Source organism: Telopea speciosissima, chromosome 4, assembly GCF_018873765.1.
Source record: "Telopea speciosissima isolate NSW1024214 ecotype Mountain lineage chromosome 4, Tspe_v1, whole genome shotgun sequence".
Lineage (NCBI taxonomy): Eukaryota > Viridiplantae > Streptophyta > Magnoliopsida > Proteales > Proteaceae > Telopea > Telopea speciosissima.
Genome location: NC_057919.1, coordinates 41831737 through 41853636, shown reverse-complemented (window position 1 = coordinate 41853636; position 21900 = coordinate 41831737). Strand labels below are relative to the sequence as shown.

The window sequence follows — 21900 nt, the reverse complement described above, 5'->3', positions numbered from 1 at the left end:
AGTTCTAAGGTAACCTATTCTTTCTTGTTTCGTTTCATTATGAGTAGATCTCAAATTTTAATGCAAAAGGTTCTATACCTTATCCGAGTCCACTACGCCAACGGGTCACCGATTCCTACACCTCCAACGCCCTCCATTGATGGGCATCGCTTCTTTGTAATTTTTGCTGATGACAATACTAAATATATATATATATGGTTTTATCTCCGTCTTCACAAGTCTAATATTTTCTCTGCCTTTATTTAATTGCAAATATTGGTTGAACGACAATTTTCAAGGAAGATTAAGTCTGTCCAAATAGATTGGGGTGGAGAATTTTGTACCCTTCCCAAATTCTTTGCCAATGTTGGGATTCTCATCGTATCTTTGCACCCTCCCCCCCTACACGCTCATGAACAACAAGGAGAAGTTGAGCGACATCATCGTCACATTATAGAGACTAGGGTGTCTTTTCTTGCCCATAGCTCTGTTGTGAGGATAATGACATGATAGGGGATCGCCACGTGTCCTCCACCTCATCCCTCTTTGGGGGAAAGAGAGAGGTGAATGGAATGTTGAAGTCCCCACCTAGATTATTAGGGTATAGGATCCATTATATAAATGACTCTCTTGCAATGCTTTTTGAGGACTGATCGGTCCATTGGTCTGGGTACGTGTCAAGTTATGGTACAGGAAAGATATTAGGCATCCCAATCCGTTCGGACTAGCCGGTCTTCCTATTACTTGGCTAAACAATGGTATAAGAGAAAGGAATATAAGATGCAAGAAAGAATAACAATGAAAGTAAAAGTACAAGTGTGGGTGATGTAAGAAAGAATAACAATGAAAGTAAAAGTACAAGTGTGGGTAATGCAGAATCCTACCCAAATTTAAAATTCCCTTTTTACACAATCTCAAAAATAAGGGTGTACCCAGTGCATGAGGCACCTGCCACTGCAGTGTCTGGGGAGGCTCATAATGTACGCAAACTTACCCCTGCTTTCGTAGAGAGGCTGTTTCTAGACTCGAACTTGGAGCGACCTTATCGTTGCAACAAGATCCGCCCTCTCAAATCTCCAACAAATCGTTAAAAAACAAAAAACGCAGTTTAAACTAAAGGAGACACACCAATTTTATAGTGGTTTGACACGACCTCAATACCGTCCTATGTCCATTTTTTAAGCCCCAACTTGAAATCCATTAAACCACTCTCCATGTCAAGGTAGGAGAAACACCCTCACACAATGATCACCTCGTGATCAAACCAATGATAGTTTTTCAAGATTTATCAACCTTCATTAAATCACCACCGTGATCAACCACACTCTCCTTGTCAGGTAAGAGAAATACCTCACACTGATCACCACCGTAATCAAATCACAATCACTAAAAAATGATAAACAATTGACATATGGGCCAAAAACAAAGTTACATCTTTAATAGACTGATATACAATATGTAACGCACTTGATTGATATTCAATGTTTTTGTTACATGTCTTTATTTTAGTACTTAGGATATTTTTAATAATTAGTATTTTAATTATTATTAGTTATTTGAATATATATGTTGGAAGGGAGTTAAAAGATAATTGAAATTGTGTTGTACATGGACGATTTTGTGGAGAAATTATAGGAGTTATGACTACTTGTTAGCTAAGCCTATTTAATAGGTAGCATATGAAGTGAATAGATATAAATTGAATCCCTAAAAGTTCTCTAGTGAGAAACGTTTCCTCCGTAAAGTCAAGAGGATCAGCTTCTTCTTAATTAAGCCAAACCCATCCTATAAATTCTCTCCCTATTATTTCTCTTTTCTTTTCTTATTTTATTTTAGATTATCTGTGCCGGTATCAATTTTATTAGGAAGTGTGATGTGTTTGTAAGTAAGAAATAGTTAGAATAGCTTGGTAACACTCTTTCTAAGAGGGCTAGGAGTGAGAGGTTGAGGCTGTCAACCTCAAATAATGTTATGGATGTTGTAACTTATTTTCTTTCTTTATCTTATTTATTTTTTCCTTCATGATAGAAAAATAAAAAACCCATGCAAATCAACAAAAGAGGGGAACTAAACAATCCATACATGGGATTTTTCCACTTTCTTTACCACAGCACCTGAGACGCAACCAAATGAATATGGGTCGGGGACTTGGGAGTAACTCTTTTAAGTCAAAATGAACCTAACCAACAGTTGTAACAACATCAACATGAATCCAAGATCCAAACCTGGTAAGCTCAAAGATCTAACTAGGAAGGGAATAGGAGAGGGCAGAACTTGAGAAAAGAGATGATCCAACCATCAAACCAGTAACACCAGACAATCATCTCTATGATTAGCCTATTACGAATGTGATCCCTTGACTAAATCGTCAAGATTAATTATATTGGATATATATATATAGGACTGATGTTCTCTGTGCCGTAGCGCAGCCTACACCCAGACACATGGACCTGCCATTAGGGGGGCAGGGTGGTCATTTCGCCACCCCATGTGTCTGGGCGCAGCTTACGCCCCCGGCACAGAGAACATTTGGCATATATATATATCAGGTTCTTGTACACGGCCGTGCATGGTACACAGTCATGCTTTCAACCGTTGGATGGTCTGTGTACAGTACAAGGCTTCTCATCCCCATCCATCGGTTGAAGGCACGATCGTGCACCATGCACGACCATGTACGAAACCTTTTGCCTATATATATATTAGAATAATTTCATGAACTTCATCTTTCTTTTTTTTCCATTTGTGGCCTTTCACAGGTAATATCAAGGGTATCATATTGGAATGAGAACATACAGAACTGACTTCTAATCTGATGAAATCATTTTCTGTAAAATAAGTTTTGAGTATATCAGCTCATTCCATGCATCTGGGACTCCTGGAAGGCACCAATGGCTGCAGTCCTGCCTCCTTGAGACCTTTCGCACTCCCGTCTGATTCTTGCCATAAATTGATGGGTGTCCGTCCTTGCGGAAATTTGTCATTCTTGTCACATTTAAAAGTACCACAGGGACTCGCATTTCACGGAGAACCTCCTCCACAATCTTCATCTTCAGAGGATAGTTATCAAGGAAAGCTCCACTCAAAATGGGTTGTGTCTCACCATGACATGTCCCACCAGAGTCCCAGTCTCCACCTCTGGTCACAGAAGAAAACATTCAGTAACAAAGCATAATAGCAATATTAGAAAGGTAAAGTACTCCAAACCTGAAATGGGCAGAAGAATATCCCCGGTAAAAGACCAATTTCTTAGCTGGATTAATGTTCTGATCAATCCACTTTCCCCAAGTCTTCATGGCTCTCTTGTAAGCCTCAATAGCATCCAACCGAGGATAGAGAAAATCACCTTCTTTATAGTAATTCTTCCTGTTTGATCAATGTCATTCATTTGTAATCAATTGTATACATTGTTTCCCCTAGAAACTTCCACATTTTCAATGATAAGAAAGCTCTACTAATACCATTTAACAATGTCAAGAAAAAAAAACTGAAAATTTAATAGGTATTCCACAAGGAGGTTACACATACCCCCTAGCAGTCTTTCCATGAGTCCACCAGTGCCCAGTATTAAAGACAAGGATGTCAGCATGCTTCCATCGATTTGAAGTCTTGTCAATTCTATCTATCGATAGGGTTGGGTTTGAATTCCCCTGACCATTAACACGGGTCCCTTCCTTGACAAGGAAATGTGAGCGAACAAACTCCACTGAACAGTTATAGTCCTATAACAATACAGAAGCATGAGAAATGAACTGCCACCCTCTACAAAACTGATAAACATGCTGAAGATTATGAGATTGGAGCAATAATTGAGATAAAAGAATGGCATTGTAAATAATTTGTTCAATTTTTTTCTAGATTATTCATTTTCTCTTCTTACTGTAGGTTAAACAAAAACTAGCACTAAGGCCCTATAATAAAAGAATAAAAAATAAAGTCAAAACAGAGATGAAAACGTTGGTTACCATAAATTTGAAGAGAAAGTAACCTCTCCCTTTAGTTATTTTATGTCCATAAGCCTCATACATTCTGCTTTTATTAGATAACCCTTCACGCAGGAGGCAGATGATTGACTCAAACTGATTGCGGTTCATGGAGTCTCCAACCAGCATCAACCTTTTACCTCTAAGTCTTTCCAGGAAGTCTGTTGCATTAAACCTACGAATGAAGGAAGCCAGAAAAAAATGTGTACTCCAATAAATCTAATCAATATCATAACATGTTTATCTTGATTGATAAATTAGAAAGTGAAAGAAAGGGGAAAAAAACAAGGAATAAACTCAAGAAGAAACATACACTAGTAGAACATATGCAAAGACATCAGTTATAATTTTGAAAGGAAGAATCCTATCTGGATAAGAGTGGAAATACAGGAAAAAGTTGGGGGGTTTCTAGCAGGAAACAACAGGCAAAAGGACAAAACAATGTTCAGGGAATGCCTTACATTGTTCTAATGGTATTCAAAATTCTAGAACCTTCTGATTTTTCAGTGAAATTATTAAACTATGAATACTAATCTAACAGTTCAATTGCAAGGTAGAGTCAAGATTTGGAGAAAATTTATCCCTTGATATTTAAATATGAGCCTCTCTCTGTGGCCCCCTTCAGTAACTAAATTGAACAGCTTACAAACTTAGCAAGTGAACTTCTTTCCAGGTAAGCTCGAAAAGAAAATGGGGCAACCAGATTGCTACTCAGTACCCAATCTATTGACCTACAGAATTGATACCTGTTGAATAATGTAAACCAGAATACCGTGGGGGGTATTCTGGTCTTTTTATTGCTTTATGTTTATGTTTATGTACTGCCTAGCTATGTCGGCTATGCTGGGGGGGGTATTATTGTCATTAGGGTGTAACTCTTCATATTATAAATATATGGCTTGCCTGATCATATTGATCATTCAAGCATTCTCCTATTTCTCTGTTTTGTTAACATGGCATCAGAGCCAACTACCCTGATCTAGGTTTTCAAAACCCCACCCCCTCCATCGTTTTTTCTCTTCTACCCTCTCCCACTCGATCTTCTCTTTCTCCTTTCTTTTTTTCCTTGGTTTTCTTCATTCACTAGGGCAGAACTTATGAGGTGATCCTACGATCTAGCTGCTACCCTCAATCCAACCTCTTCAACTAATGGTTTAACTACACATCAAGATCGATAGCTGCTGCCCTGTGCCTTTGCGATTTTTTGGAGTTCTCCCCTTCTTGAAGATCGAGTCTTTTTTTGCATTGGATGCTAATTTTCCCTATTGGAGATCCCTCATAGCAGTATTGGACAGCAACTATCACTGGAATTTCAAGTTATTTGCAGCCCATTATCGATCTCACTTCAAGGTTTTGAAAAACCCTGACTTTTATCGATTTTTGGGTTTCTTATCTTTGCTTTGGCTGATTTTTGGAGATCTTCTTCACACTGCTTCAAGGAGTACTCAACAACATTATCACCTATTTTCAGATTGTTTGAAGACCCCTAACCCCAATCGATCTCCTCTTTCAGGGTTTTTTTCAAAACCCTGATTCTTATTGATTTTTTGGGTTAGGGCTGTTTGCTGCTGCCTCGTTTCTTCACACAAATTGCTGCTGCCAGGAGTATTATTAGCCATATTATTCAGTTTCTACTTCTGAATTTTCTGCCAAGCCTTTGCCATCATCATGCTGGACTCTGAGGTTACTACGGCTACTTCTGGAGGAGATAGTCAGTCCAGGACTGAGTTCCTCCAATATGCTGCTACCATTAAACTTGATGGAACCAATTATCTCATGTGGGCCAGATCACTCTCTTTAACTGTGGCTGGCAAAGGACTTACTACCCATCTTACTGGCACCTCTAAACAGCCAACTGAAGAGGGTAACCCTAAGGATTGATGGACTGCTACTGATGCTATGGTTATGTCCTTTGTTCTAAATTCTATGCAACCTGACCTCTCCAGTCAGTACCTTCTTGACACTGCCACACAGATATGGACTACTGTCAAGGCAACCTATGGCCGATTGGGCAATGGTGCTCAGGTTTATGAGATCAGGAAGACACTCCAAAACACTACTCAGAAGGAGTTGTTTGTCACTAAATACTATGTTGTCCTCAAAAGTTTATGGCAGCAACTGGATCTCTATGCTTGATTTCAGCCTTCTACGACTGCTGACATCACTACCTATCAGACTTATGTGGACCAATTTCAGGTGTATGATTTTTTGGCCGGCCTTAATGCTGATTATGATCCCATTCGTGTGCAAGTTCTTGGTAGGGTTCCTTTCCCCACATTGGAGGAGACCCTTATGTTCACAGTGAAGAAACACGCCGAGCTGCTATGATGTTGACCCCTACAGTTGAGAGAACAGCTTTACAGGCTACTGCAGACTCCAGCCCTATTCCTTCTTCAAAGAGTACTGCTTCTGCATCTGCTGCTTCAGCAAAAGAGCCTGTGAAGTGTGAATATTGCAACAAACCATATCACATCAAGGTTTAGTGCTGGGAAATTGCATGGGAAACCCGCTGATTTTAAAGCCAAACGTGGTCGTGCTAAGACTAAAAACAAGGATAATCACACTGAAAGTGTAACTACAGCCCCCACTGCTGAAACTGTTTTTTACAAGGAAGAATTCTAGGCTCTCCGACGTATATTACAGACCTCCGCTGCCTCTACTACATCTGCTGCCGGTTACTCCAATCTCTCAGGTTCCCACTTTGCCCGTTCAGGTATTTCCTTTGCTGGTCATTGTGCATCAGTTGTCTGCACTCTATGGATTATCGACTCCGGTGCCACTGATCACATGACAGGCTCTTCTAGCCTTTTTCACACCTATTGCCCTACTTCTGGCAAGGATAAAGTGAAAAAAAGCTAATGGATCCCTCTCATCCATTTCAGGGGAAGGGTCCATTAGCTGTTCCCCATCTTTTACCTTGTCTTCTGTATTGCATATTCCCAATTTCACTACTAATCTTCTTTCTACTAGTAGTATTACTAAAAATCTGAATTGTAAAGTGACATTTTTTCCTACCCATTGTGTCTTTCAGGAACTTAACTCGGGGAAGACGATTGGATCGGGTAAAGTGCATGGTGGACTGTACCTGCTTGATGGAGACCCTCTTACTACGCAAGCATTACCTTCTCGGTTCTGTCTCCCTGCATCTTTCTCCTCTAAATCAATGGCATTTTAGACTAGGACATCCCCCATTAGGAACTCTATCCCATTTATTTCTAGCATTAGTTAAAAGTTGTAATAAGGAAGATTTTTTTTGTAAGCCTTGTGTCTTGGCCAAACAGACACGTTCAAATTATCCAATTTCTAATAAAAGATCTTCTTCCTTATTTCAATTGGTTCATACTGATGTGTGGGGTCCTAGTAGGAAAGCTTCTCTTTCTGGTCATCGGTAGTATGTCACTTCTATAGATTGTTATTCCAGGTTCACTTGGGTCTACCTCCTGCACTCCAAAACTGACGTTTTTTCTTGTTTTCAGCATTTTCACAAGATGGTTCAGACCCAATTCAATGCCTCTCCAGGTCTTGAGAAGTGATAATGGGACAGAGTATATGGAAGGTCAATTCCAAAGATACCTTGCTGCCCATGGGATATTGCATCAGACCAACTGTATTGATACTCCAGCCCAAAATGGTGTGGCTGAGAGGAAAAACCGCCATCTCTTGGAGGTGGCTAGGGCACTTATGTTTGCTCGCAATGTTCCTTCTTTTTATTGGGGAGATGTTGTCCTCACTGCAGCCTATTTGATTAATAGGCTGCCCAGTCGGGTCCTAGACTCCAAGTCCCTTGTCGAGCTCTTACTTGGCTCTTCTTCCTTTATTATTCCCCTAAGGTGTTTAGCTGCGTTTGTTATGCCAGGGATACTAGGTCCCCTGGTAAACTTGAACCCCGTAGTCTTTGTTGCATTTTCTTAGGATACTCTGCCCACCCAAAAGGGGTACAAGTGCTATTATCCTCCTACCAGACGTACATTGGTCAATATGAATGTTATTTTTTATGAGACTATTTCTTATTATGTGTCCCCACCTCTTCAGGGGGAGAGTGTTAGTGAAGATGTGCTGATCATAGAACCTCCCCTCCAGTCTATTTACAATGAGTCTATTCCTGTTCCTCCTACTCCTAGTCCTCCATCTGCCTCAGGGGGAGAGGTTCCTATACAGGAGGAGACCATCATAGATGATGTTGTTGACATTCCTATTCAGGGGGAGCAAACTCCTGTCCAGAAAACCATTAGTGACTTTCAGAGGAGGATTAATGAATCTAATGTGCAAACTTATACAAGGAAACAAACGTAGCTTCAATCCACTGTTGCACCGGTACCCATTCAATTGTCGAACCTAGTTCCAGAACCTGCCTCTCCACCTGGTAATGTTTCTTTTCCTGATTTACCTATTGCTCTTTGCAAAAGTATCAGGGCTTGCACCAAGCATCCTACGCCCCATGTTGTTTCTTATGATTCCCTTTCACCATCCTTTCGTGCTTTTGTTTCTTCTCTTTCTTCTGTTCGTATTCCTAACAATCGGCAGGAAGCTCTATCAGATGAAAAGTGAAAGGCAGCAATGATGGAGGAAATGGAAGCCCTGAAAAAAAATAACACATGGGAGCTTGTGATTCTTCCACCTGGAAAGAGAACTGTTGGAAGCAAATGGGTGTTTGTAGTGAAACAGAAGGTGGATGGCACTGTGGATAGGTACAAGGCACGACTTGTGGCAAAGGGGATCACCCAGACATACGGCATTGATTACCAGGAGACCTTTGCCCCTGTTGCAAAGTTGAATATTGTTTGCTATCTTGTGCAGTCAATCTTGGATGGGAATTGCAACAATTGGATGTGAAGAATGACTTTCTAAATGGAGAACTGGATGAGGAGGTGTATATGGACATTCCACCAGGGTTCTCTTGTGACAAAAACCAAGATAAAGCGTGTAAATTGAAGTGTGCACTTTATGGGCTAAAGCAGTCACCTCGAGCATGGTTTGGCCAGTTCCACAAAGCCATGATTTCTATGGGCTATAAGCAAAGTAATGCTTATCACACTCTCTTTATAAAGAGGGTTGGTGGAAAACTCATTGTTCTTATAGTCTACGTTGATGACATAGTGGTTATTGGCAATGATGGCGATGAGATTAGCCGGTTGAAGACCATTCTTTGGCAGGGGTTTGAGATTAAAGATCTAAGGAAGCTACGTTTTCTTGGGATTGAGGTTGCCAGATCCTATAAAAGCATCTTTCTCTCCCAAAGGAAGTATGTCCTAGATTTGTTGGCTGAAACCGGTTTGTTAGGATGTCACCCTTCAGATACTCCTATGGATGCTACTGTTCGTCTCAAGGAAAAAGAGGTAAACCTGTTGATAAAGGCCGTTACCAAAGACTAGTGGGGAAGTTGATTTATCTCTCACACACGTCCTGATGAGTACTGTGAATCAATTTATACATGATCCCTACTCTTCTCATATGGAGGCTGTTCTTTGTATCCTTCACTACCTGAAGTCAGCTCCAGGCAAAGGCATTCTCCTGTCTCCTCATGGTCACCTACGGATAGAGGCATACACTGATGCTGATTGGGCTGGTTCTACAGATCGCAAGTCCATCTCTGGGTATTGTTCTTTTGTAGGTGGCAATCTTGTCACTTGGCGTAGCAAGAAGCAGAATGTGGTTGCTCATTCTAGTGTCAAAGCAGAATTTCATGTTATGGAACAAAGTATTTGCGAGTTACTTTGGCTCAAAGGTTTGCTACAAGATCTCGGTGTTCCTCTTCATCTTCCTATGATGTTGTACTGTGACAACAAGGCTGCAATTAGCATTACACATAACCTGGTACAATATGATCGCACCAAGCATGTTGAAGTGGATAGGCATTTCATCAAGGAGAAATTGGAAGAAGAGCTGATTTGTGTTCCCTTTATGAAGTCTGTTGATCAGCTTGCTGATATTTTCACCAAGGGATTATCTGGAAAGCTATTTCATCCTAGTTTAGTCAAGTTGGGCATGATTGACATTTTTGCTCAAACTTGAGGGGGAGTGTTGAATAATGTAAACCAGAATACCTTGGAGAGTATTCTGGTCTTTTTATTGCTTTATGTTTATGTTTATGTACTATCTAGCTATGTCGGCTATGCTGGGGGGGGTATTATGGCCATTAGGGTGTAACTCTTCATATTATAAATATATGGCTTGTTTGATCATATTGATCATTCAAGTATTCTACTATTTCTCTGTTTTGTTAACAATACCTACTTACAAAAGAAACTTCTAACACATTTCTCACCAATTCAATGCCCCATTGAAAGCCCCAAGCATGACAGATTTGACAGACTCCAGTGACTTCTTCATTTATTCTTTTTCTACCTAAGAGTGTATGACCTTTAGATGCCAAAAAATAAAAAATAAAAAAACATAAAAGTGGGCTTATTTTAGTGGAAATAAGCCTTGGGTTGGGTTAAATATGTGTTGGGCTTTTGGTCCAATGGGTTTTCTTTGTAATAGGCCACCTTAATGAGCCTAAATTGCGGGTAGAAAGTAGGAATCTGGGATTTACCTTGTTATTTAGCCTAATTAGAGTCATATTCTTACTTTAAAGTGTTATTGAAATGTTTTAGTTTAGTTGGATTAGGATTCTATGTGTCCAACCTTGTTTTAAGTTACCTTCCTTTATTAAAATAGGATGGATGAAGTGGAGAGGTGCATCCTAAGTGTTGTGTGATTGACATATTCCTTTAAAACTTAAAAATGAAAATGTTATAGGACAATCATATGACTGGCTCTGATTGTATGGTGCGGAATGTTGGGCAGTTAAGAAGCATCATGTAGATAAAGTCAGTGTAGCGAGGATGAGGATGATGAGATGGACGTGTGGAAAAACATGGAAAGATAAAATAAGGAATGATCATATTAAAGCTGATTTGGGAATAGCTCCAGTATATGATAAGATACGAGAAATTCGTTTGAGGTTGCATGGCCATGTTCAATGGAGGCCTTTGGATGCTCAAGTACGGAGGTGTGATTTGATTCAGATTGAAGGAACTAAAAGAGCAAGGGAAAGACCTAAAATGACCCCAGGAGAAGTGGTGAGGAAAGACATGCATAGCTTAGGCCTTAAATCAAGTATGACCTCGAATAGAGCTGATTGGAGCGCAAGGATCCATGTAGCCAATCTCATTAGTTGGAATAAGGCTGAGCTGTAGTAGTAGACTACCTCCAAGGTAAGTTATTAGCTGGAGGAGTTTTAGGCTTAGTTTGATTCCTGTTTTGAGTCTTCTATAAAAGTTTGAAAGGGCCTACAACCCTGGAGACGAATTTGATGAATGGAAATTAGCTTGTCTTTTGGTTTTGTGAGATTCAGAGCTCTGTTTTGCTGTGAGATGCCATGAAGTCTTGGTAGGGTTACAAGGAAGGCTTGGTGTGATTCAAAAATAGGGTTGGGTGAGATGCCAACCCTGAGGTCAGGATGGATTCCTGATTCATATCCTTCTTTTCCTATTCTTCTAATCAATGCAGCAGTCAGATCCTTTTCTCTCTACCCTACGCATATTAGTTCTACTATCTTCTCGATTCTAGTTAAGAAGCATCATATAGCTAAACTCAGTGTAGTGGAGATGAGGATGTTGAGATGGATGAGTGGCAAAACTAGGAAGGGTATAAAGTAAGGAATGATCATATTAGATCTAATTTGGGAGTAGCTCTGATAAATGATAAGCTACGTGAAAGTCGTTTGAGGTGGCATGACCATGTTGAACGGAGGCCTTTGCTCCAGTACAGAGGAGTAATTTGATTCAGATTGAAGGAACTAAAAGAGTCAGGGGCAGACCTAAAATCACCTGATGCGAAGTGGTGAGGAAAGACATGCATAGCTTAGGCCTTGTATGAAGTATGACCTCAAATAGAGCTGATTGGAGGACAAAGATCTATGTAGCCGACCCATTTAGATGGAATAAGGCTGAGTTGTTGTTGTATCTTCTTGATTCTGTTGGTTACTCATTATTGAAAATCATAGTACAGCCTACCATCAAATTGCTTTACTGCTTTCTGGATTCAGAATTCTTATTTACACATGTTTTAGTCAACTAGGATCATACTACAAGTATGTTTCCTTCAAAACTCAGTTTTCAGATCTGATTTTTCAATATCTGTTTTCAGAATACCATTCTAATTCATTGCTGAACATCCTCTGCTATTTTGGTTCAGATTCTTGCAGTTTTTCATAGATTTGAAAAATCGTACTTCAAGTTGGTTTTAAAATCCCTGCTTTCTAAATCGCTTTCCATATCTGATTTCAGGATTTTGGTAAGACTTCATTCTATTGTTAATTCATTAAATCAGATCAATTATAGACTGCTGTTTGAATTCTGAAATTTCCTGTTGACTGTTTTCCCTTAAATTTCAGTTTCCTACTTCAATAAGATATCTCCGTATCTTTAAATTTGTCTGTCATATTTAGATCATCTTTTGCAGACATTTTATATTGACTGATTGGAGGAATCAACCAGAATTTTATGCACATCATAATTGTTCTTAATCTGGTTTTTATGTTTTCCCAACGATCCTGTCGCAAGCTGATAGAGGGCAGGCCTTGGTGCCAACGGTAAGGTTCCTCTATTATGACCAAGTGCTCAAGGGTTCGAGTCTGGAAACAGCCTCTCTGCGAAAGCAGGGGTAAGGCTGCGTACATTATGACCCTCCCCAGACCCCACAGTGGTGGGAGCCTCATGCGCTAGGTACGCGCTGTCGCAAGCTGATATCTCCACTGGATCTCACTGGTTCGGGGTTTGCACTGCATTACCTTTCCAAAATTTAGGGGGAAAAAACAAATTAGGAGGCATTGAGTTCTATGATTCTCAAGCTTAGGCCTCCAACGTGTACAACACACAAATTGATTTATGTACTGATTGTAGGCATGGGCTAAGATGGGGATATAAATACCCATTAGCCATTAAGTGCCACCACCCCACACCCTTCAACTCCAATTACTCCATAGTCCATATAATGTTATTATGTGTGGTATAGCTTGCATATTTATATTGAAAAAGGAAAAGTCTTTCTACATCACCAGCCTAAAAACGCATTTCTAATTCTATACAATAATACAAACAGCTAATTGGTAGTTAATTTTTCCATGTGAGGGCAGATTTGGTTAATGACTAGTTGGATGGTTAGGGCCCATTAGATTTGACAGTATTTCAAATTCTGTAGCCCTTCTAAACCCATATGGTCCTGTTGGTGATTTTTTCCAACACCCTCACAAGATGGCACAGCGCACGTGGTGGAGGTAGCACGGGCGTGCCAGAGCCTTTGTGCAGGCTCAAACGGCCTATCCTAGCTTCCAACCAGGACGAGACGGCCTATTCTAAATTCCAACCAAGATGAAACGGCCTGTCCTAGCTTCAGGGTGAAACGGCCTGTTCTAACTTCCAACCAAGACGAATGTGAGATCTTTCAGTGCCTGAGTAACTCTAAGGACTTTTGGGTAAAGAAAAATCGCAATGGAAGAAGAAAAGGAAGAAGGTTGAAAATCAAATTGCTTACTTGCAGTCTGTATCCATTGGAGTCATTACAACTTATGAAATCCGACATTGATGAGGTTTACAACTTGGTATTTACACTACAACTGCCCTATGACCAAATCGCATAATCTCACAAAAACCAATTTGATGAAATTTTCACAACTCTGCCAGCCACGGACTGATGAAGTTTGCAACTTGATTCTGATGGTTGTCTTTTGAAACATGGGCCAAAAGACAAAATTGCTGGAGTTATTCTCCAAGCAAGACCTACATGAATGTCCCTTGAAACACGAGCCAATGAGACATTGGTGGTTGGAAGCCAACTCCAGCGAAAATTACAGGAAAAGATGAGAGATAGAGATCGATCTACATCTTGAAAGATAAAAAAGGAAAAGATAAAAGGGAAAAATAAAGATAAAGGCTCTATTGTAGAGTTGTTGATCCCGGGGGTTTGTTCTTCTTCGCGTTCCCTCCTTTTATAATTGCTCCCTTGGCGGTTGTGGTAGTTCCAGCAACTTCCACTTCTCATTAAATTTGAATTTGAACATCCTTAGGTGGTTAAGTAACTGTTAGAATACATGTACTTCAGAATACCGTAGGGGTATTTTTATGTTATTAAGTGTTATTAGCTTATGTCGACTATGTGGGTTTTAGTCCCACATCGCCTAGCTTCTATTATTTGTAACTTCCCCTCTATTATAAATAGAGGGGCCTTTCTCTCATTAATACATGCCATTCTATTATTTCATTCCCTCTCTCTGACCCACGATTCAACCAACATGGTATCAAAGCAAGTCTGATCTAGGTTAGAAAAAGAGAAAAAACCCTACTCCATCTCTTCAATCGATCTCTCCCTTCTTCTCTCTTTCTCGGCTTCTCCTTCTTCTGTTTTTTTTCTTCTCATCCTTGTAAGGGGGCAGCACTAATGAGGTAAATACAATATCCAATGATTTAGTTGCTGCCCTCCTCCATTATATCTATTTTTTTCTATTAAAATACTGCTGGAATCATCTTTGTGATTTGGGGTTTTCCAGAATTTTTTGGAGATCGACTTCCTATTACTATTGAAGGCTGACCTTCCACCATTGGAGCTCCCTATGCACCCCTCTCCAGCCCCTTTCTACCCTATTCCATTATCCTCATTCCCTATTTCCTTTTTCTCCAAGCTTTAATTAATTCCAGCCACCATATCCTAATCGATCTCAACTTGTCAGGGTTTTTCAAAACCCTGACTCCAATCGATTTTGGTGTTTCCTTTTTCAGATGCAGCTGATCTTTTGGGGGTGATTCCCTATTACTACAAGCCCTACTCAACCTAAGTTTGGACCCTTTCTGATGGCTCGATTTGTTTCTACAGCAAAAATTCCTTAACCTGCTAATTTGGTTACCTGCCAAAAACCTTGACTTTTAGGTTTCAGTTTTTGCTAATTTTTTGAGGGTCGATTACTCCCACTTCAAGGACCAATCGACCTCAATATTGCACCTATCCAAGTTTTTTGAAGACCCCTACCCCAATCGATCTCTTCTTTTCAGGGTTTTCCAAAACCCTGATAAAAATCAATTTAGGCTAGGGATGTTTGCTGCTGTTCAAGTGCTTTGGAGGTGGTTCTACCTTAAAAGAGAACTCTCCTTCATTAGTTCAAGGCTTGAAGAAGGTCCTTTATGCTGGTGTTGTGCTGTAATGCTGCCCTGCTCTACTTCTGCGATTTTTTGGAGTCTCTTCCTTTGAAGATCAGGTCTCACTCTTACTGGAGATTGATTGTTCACCTTGGAGGTTCCATTCTAGCAGCCTTGGTCAGTATCTATTATATGTCTACATCAGCATTTATAGCCCTCTTTCCCTAAATCGATCTCAATTTCAGGGTTTTCTAAAACCCTACCAACAATCGATTTTTAGGATTAGGGTTTTCCTATCAAGCTCATATTTGAGGAGAGTCTTATACATATCAGAGGAGTATTCAGCCCATTATTCAGCATCTTACATCAGGTTTTTTGTAAAAAATTCTAGTTCATTCTGTTGACTTGGTTTCTTCAATTATCAGGCTGTTTTTTCCTTGTTCCTATATGGCTGGCTGCTTCAACTGCCCATGGATTTGTCTGGTTATTTATCTTATTTGGCTGGTTATTATGAGCTTCACTACCTACCTGGCTGGTGTTATTGATTGGCTTCTGTAAGCATGACTGGTTGATGTGTTACTGCTGCCTTCATGTGGAATACTGCTGCCCTATAATTGTGACTGTGTTTCCTCTTATTAGAGATCGAATTTCTCTCGTTATTGAAGACTCGAATCTACTACCCTGGAGATCAGCCTATTTGGGATTACCATAGTGCGTTCCACGATTTTTTGGTTGCACCCAAGGTTCGAGATCTCGGCGAGTTTCTCGGATTTTCGAAATCTCAAGACGAGATTGTCTGCGAGTCTCAAAAGTGCAATATCTCGGCGAGATCTCGACTCGTCTCGGTTTTTCCAAGAGTCGAGTTGGCACCGAGACCCGAGTTTTAGTACCTTGGTTGCACCTACGAACCTATTCAGTTATGTGAAGCTTTTCTGGTTAATATCCGGCATACTTTGGAGCTTGCATACTAGCATTGTTACAGATTCAGATCTGATCCAGTTTTGTTGAGGCTACTTCCATTCATTGTTGTCCGGATATCTTTTTAGTACTGTCTAGCATGTGGGAGTTTCTACCATGGAAACTTTTGCACAATTGCTCCTCCCTGTTTGAAGATTGAACAAGCCTTGACAATTGGAGCATTTCCTTACTTCGAATCAGATTTGTATCTTTTTCAGATCTGAATATTGGGGTTAGGAGTTTCTCCCCTACAGGGGTTTCCATTCAAAGTGTTTGTTTGATTGATGGAAGAAGGTTGGAGCTTTCTATGTTCCCCAAGTTAATCCTACTCCATTATCCCACTGCTGTTTTTCCTTCACCACCTCCCAAAACATACCTTTGGCATTACCCATAAAACCCTTGGAAGTTAATGGTATTCTCTTCTTTACCATTTATTCTTTTTTCCATTACACTTGGCAGCCACTGAACCATTCTGGAATGTTATGTTTTGCCCTATCTCTAACCTAATCTCTCTTATGTCCACGTGCACTACACGTGAGGGGGGGATTATATACAGTATACCTGCAGCCATTGCAGAGAGCAGAACATGCAGGGACACTTGGTGCAAAACATAGAAGGTCAGAGGTTTCACCATTGCCAATAAGTATCTACCTTGTTATTGGGTTACGTTTGCCGTAAGGGGGAGGCTGGTGTTAAAAATTTGAAGATGTTTGGTTATTGCCTGCCCATATGAGGTCCTACAGTTTGGTTGTTTCCGTTGCTTGATCTTTATTGCTGCCTGACTCATCTGCTTGCTGCCCTACCTTCAAGATTATCAGTCAGAGATTCATCCTTGGATAATTGTTGAAGATTGGTAACAATTGATCAAGTCTGCCCAAGTTTGAAGGTCTATTTTTTCAAGTTCTTGAAGGTCTATTTGGGAGCTGCATTCCTTTTGGAGCTGGATTCTGCTACAACTTATTTTTCCCATTTTATTCAAGTTGGGCATTATTACCTTGTATGCGCCAACTTGAGGGGAAGTGTTAGCATTGTTATGGAGAGAGTTTTTTTCTTTAGTCCACGCTGGATCTTCCTTCTTTCATATTTGTATAATCCAGCGTGAGGGGGAGTGTTAGAATATATGTACTCCAGAATACCGTGGGGGTATTCTAGTCCTTTTGGGGGTATTTTTATGTTATTAAGTGTTATTAGCTTATGTCGGCTATGTGGGTTTTAGTCCCACATCGCCTAGCTTCTATTATTTGTAACTTCCTCTCTATTATAAATAGAGGGGCCTTTCTCTCATTAATACATGCCATTCTATTATTTCATTCCCTCTCTATGACCCACGATTCAACAGTAACTACCCACAATCTCCTACACCACCTTTCCACTTTGTTATTTGAATTCAAAAAGGAACCTCTTTGATGGCAACGTGCAATGCACGGCCTTAAAGCATGTATAACCGAAACGAATTTTGTAAAAAATGGGGTGTAAATAATGCCCCTCATAATCCCGTTTGAACGGGGTCACACAAGTTCGAATGGGATTGTGGACATGATTTTATCAGTCTTAAGTTCAGTTTATTGACCGAAATGGGGTGCAAACAAAGAATCTTTGTCCCTATTCGCTCGGTCTTCTTTTGATGATTTCGGCCTAAGACCGATTCAAACAACATCACCATTCACTCACATACTATCACTACCATCCCGGTTATTAATCCAAGTATAAACCGAGAAACCGATCCTACCATGTAGACGTTTCACATTTAACCGGCCATGCTCGGCCAGGAAGGCCAAGGTCGTGCCGACCGAAATAAAATCGTTCGGTCTATATTCTTTTTTTTTTTTTAATTTAACGTAAGCACAAGATCGATCCTATAGGAATCTCAAAGGTGATTTGGCACATCACGGGAAAGACTAGCCCCAAGATTGAACTGTCCAATAACCCCATGAATGACCGTTGGGTGCTTAGGTCATTCACCAGCCATCATATCCTGCAAAGGCACCCTCCAATATGGTGATTGGTGAAGACTTCCAGCTAGCCTCTTAACTTTGCATCTCTTCCTTATTGTCTTTTTGTATTATACAGAATTTTGTTAGAATCACAAAAAAACATGCCAATGGCTCACCAACCCATCTTTGAAGATTTTCATTCAATGACACGGTCAAGGTTTTAAAGTTTCATTCATTTGAAGGGCTTGACCACCTCACTCCACAAGAAGCCAATCATCATGACCTTTAACCCTCTTGCTTTCATACACCTGTGAAATCATCTTTCATAAAAACGATCTGCCGCCCCAAATACAATAGAACAGCACATCCAAGAAGCGCGAAGCAACGGAAGTGATCAAGAGCAAAATAAATTGTAGAGAAAGCCTTTTACCTTCCATCAAAGCGATCTCATAACCGGAGTAACCGTCATCATTCGGTCTGTTCTCTCTGCCATTGTTCGATATGGAATATTACCCTGGATGTTTCCAACAGTCTCAACATCCCCTTCAGTCTCGCTGCTGGTCTTCCCGATGTCAAAGTGAACTTGCTTGAGCACCATGAAGATGTAGACCGTGTAGGTTTCTGTTCCCTTCTTCAGAATCGATAAGTTGCAATTTTGGTGACATCGGTTTCACAGTCCTGTTTCGATTTTTCTCAGTTTGGAACTGTTTTGCTTTCAGAACATAAGGAGCCGTGAGGTAATGAGTATAAGACATTGAGATCACCGGAACTGCTGAAAATATTGGTGAACCAAGGGGAAGAAGTTGCAGAAAGGTTGCAGGCAATGAAGACGGTGCAAGTGACGAAGGGGAACATGAACCCACATGTGAACCATAGTTATCCTGACTTCAAGCTCTTAAAGTCGAAGATGAGGTTTCCACCGGCGGAGAGATCCTTGGTTGCATCCATCATGACAGGTTTCACCAGAATGTTGTTCTCCAAAAAACCCCCCACCGAAATGTGATTCAGACGATGAGCACTACACCACTTTGAAAGAGGATCCGAGGCGGTTACTTATTTCTTCCACCACATCCTCTACTTCTACCACCACTCCATAGTGGCATTGACGATTGGTCGCCACGGTACTCCATCGAGGCGGTTAATGAAAGACTTGTACATGAGTAAAACCGCTTAACCGCTTCGGTGATCATATATATCAAACACCAAACAAGGCAGTTGACCAAGGATTGGTGATTGGGTATGACCATTTCCGTGATTATATCAACAACCAAATAAGGCGGTTAACAAAAGATTGAGACATGGGCAGGGCCACCTCCATGGTTATATCAACCACCAAAAACACAACTATCTCTCGCGTGTATACGCGGTTGCCCCTCGAATACATCCAACGAAAAAAATTTCGGCAATAAATTATGTGGTTGCCAACACTAGTCCTCTTGCAAAGAAAGAATGCAGAAGAAACTGGCTTTAACACGTCTCATACTCCACTGAGCCGAACAAATCGGCATCTTCTGAGTATATCTCAGATTTATCTCTCCCTTTTTTTTTTAATCTTCTTCATCGTCTCTTCGGTCATGGCATCATGATCGGTCGTGGTGGGGCCGGTATGTACTGACGTGGGGCTATATAGCGTGACACGTTGGCAGATCAAATCAATGCCATTTCCGTCACCGTCATCGTCATCGTCATCGTCATCAATCTCCAATCAGCTGAACAACCCAAACATTGGTTCCTCTAACATCAAATTCAAAGGGAGAGACTCAATTGTTGAAGAGATGAGACGAAAACCAAGACAATGATGGGAACATGCGTAGAACCCAATAAAAAAGTAGACCTCTTTGTCAAATTTTTTCCATCTATCCTCTCTTCAAATTTCTCTTTCTCTTTATCCGCTTCTGTTGCAGATTTGGAAAGTCACACAGAGACTGTGGACTTTAGAAGAGTGAGAGTCAGAGAGTGGTTGCCACTGGTTGCCTCTTGCTTGGTGGCGACCAACGGAACTCTGGTTATTGTCCGGCAAATAGATCGTCGGTTATCCAAAATACCAACTGCAGGGCTGGTACATAAACCATGCCCCCATGCTGACAACCAACAAAGGACTAATTATTGGCCGAGAAATAAAAAATTGTCGGCCATCTAAAACAACAGCCGCAAGGCCGGTGCATAAACCGTGCCCCTTGACGATGGGTTACGGTTTCTCGATACTCATTTACAACGGGATTTGCCCTTGGTTGAGCACCTCTCATTGCCGAATTTAGGACTGGATTCCCTTCATCAGCATTTCTTCTTCCTCGAACCATCACGATTTCGCTTTCTGGAGTCCCACCAGGCGTGCCAAAATGTGTTGGTGATTGTTAGTAAACCAGAACTTAGTAATCAGATCAGAGCATAGAGGAATAGAGGAAGAGAAGAAAGAAAAAGAGAGGAGGAAGAAGACCACACAAGTTCCAAGAGGGGAGAGAACCTGCGGACAGAATTGAATAATCTGCCGCAGGTCTGCCCCTAATATATTTATATTAGAATCCAAAATAATAAAGGACAAATATGCCGTTACATAAAACGGCATAGCTAAGAGTAGAAGTAAAAGAAAAATAAAACAAAGTACATGCGTCCCTAAAAAGGAATACTGGGAGTAAGTACTAATCTAACTACTACTGCTTTTGTTCCTAAAGCAGCATGACGGGACAGGGCGAAGGGAGGTGATAAAATACATATTTCAACACTCCCCCTCAAGCTGGAGCATATATAACCCATGCTCAGCTTGTTACAACACGACCGAAACCCAGGGGCAAACAAGGACTTTGTGAACACATCAGCAATCTGATCAGATGAAGAGCCAAATGGAGTCTCAACTAGCTTCTTCAAGACGGCGCAGCGAACAAAGTGACAATCCACCTCTATATGCTTAGTCCTCTCATGAAAGACCGGATTAATAGCAATATAGATGGCTGCCTGGTTGTCACAAATCATCTTCATAGGGGTTGGGACAGGAAAACCCATTTCAAGTAAGAGAGGATCTAATCCACATCAACTCTGCAGTAGTATGAGCCATGGCTCTATACTCTGCTTCAGCAATTGACCTGGCAATAGTGGTCTGTTTCTTACTTTGCCACATAAGCAGATTTCCTCCAACAAAGGTACAATACCCTGTAGCAGACCAACGGTCACTAGCCGAACCTGCCCAATCTGCATCAGAATAGGCAACAAGTTCCATATGTTTATTTGGACGATAAATCAGTCCCTTTCCAGGGGCTCCCTTCAAATACCGAAGAACCTGAATTGCTGCATCCCAGTGAGACTTACAAGGGGACTGCATAAACTGGCTAAGAACCCTCACAGCGTAGGATATGTCTGGTCTAGTGACAGTCAAATACAACAATTTTGCAACCAAGCTTTTGTAAGCATGAACATCCTTAAGACCATCACCATCATCAGAGCCAAACTTGTGATTAGGATCCATAGGAATATCTACTGGTTTTGCAGCAAGCATACCAGTTTCGGTCAAAAGGTCAAATACATATTTCCTTTGGGACAGGCTGATTCCCTTTTTACTTCGAATAACCTCAATCCCAAGGAAGTAGTGAAGCTAACCCAAGTCTTTAGTTTGAAAATGCTGCTGCAAGTAACTTTTCACCTCCTTGATCCCACTCTCATCATTTCTTGACACAATGATGTCATCAACATAAACAACCAGAACAACTAATTTCTCTCCTTGGCGATGAACAAACACAGAATGGTCTGAGAAGCACTGGATAAAACCAAAATCAGTCACAACAGAACTAAACTTCTCAAACAATGCTCGGGGAGACTTTTTCAGCCCATAAATGGCGTTGTGCAGCCAACACACACGTTTACTATTCTCCCCCTGAGCAACATACCCCGGAGGTTGCTCCATATAAACCTCTTCAAGCAGGTCACCATAAAGAAAAGCAT

The 21900-nt window shown here is 40.8% G+C and overlaps 1 protein-coding gene across 1 annotated transcript in view; it reads right to left on the bottom strand.

Moving 5' to 3' along the window:
- Positions 1 to 2758: 2758 nt before the first annotated feature.
- LOC122657332 (protein trichome birefringence-like 5) overlaps positions 2759 to 21900 on the bottom strand; it is a 28875-nt gene continuing 9733 nt past the window's right edge. The window contains exons 2-5 of the mRNA XM_043852004.1: positions 3945 to 4137; positions 3508 to 3701; positions 3187 to 3345; positions 2759 to 3117 (exon numbers count right to left, since the gene is read on the bottom strand). Coding sequence (XP_043707939.1) covers positions 2787 to 3117; positions 3187 to 3345; positions 3508 to 3701; positions 3945 to 4137 — 877 coding nt within the window. The 3' untranslated portion in view covers positions 2759 to 2786. The remainder of the gene's footprint in view (positions 3118 to 3186; positions 3346 to 3507; positions 3702 to 3944; positions 4138 to 21900) is intronic.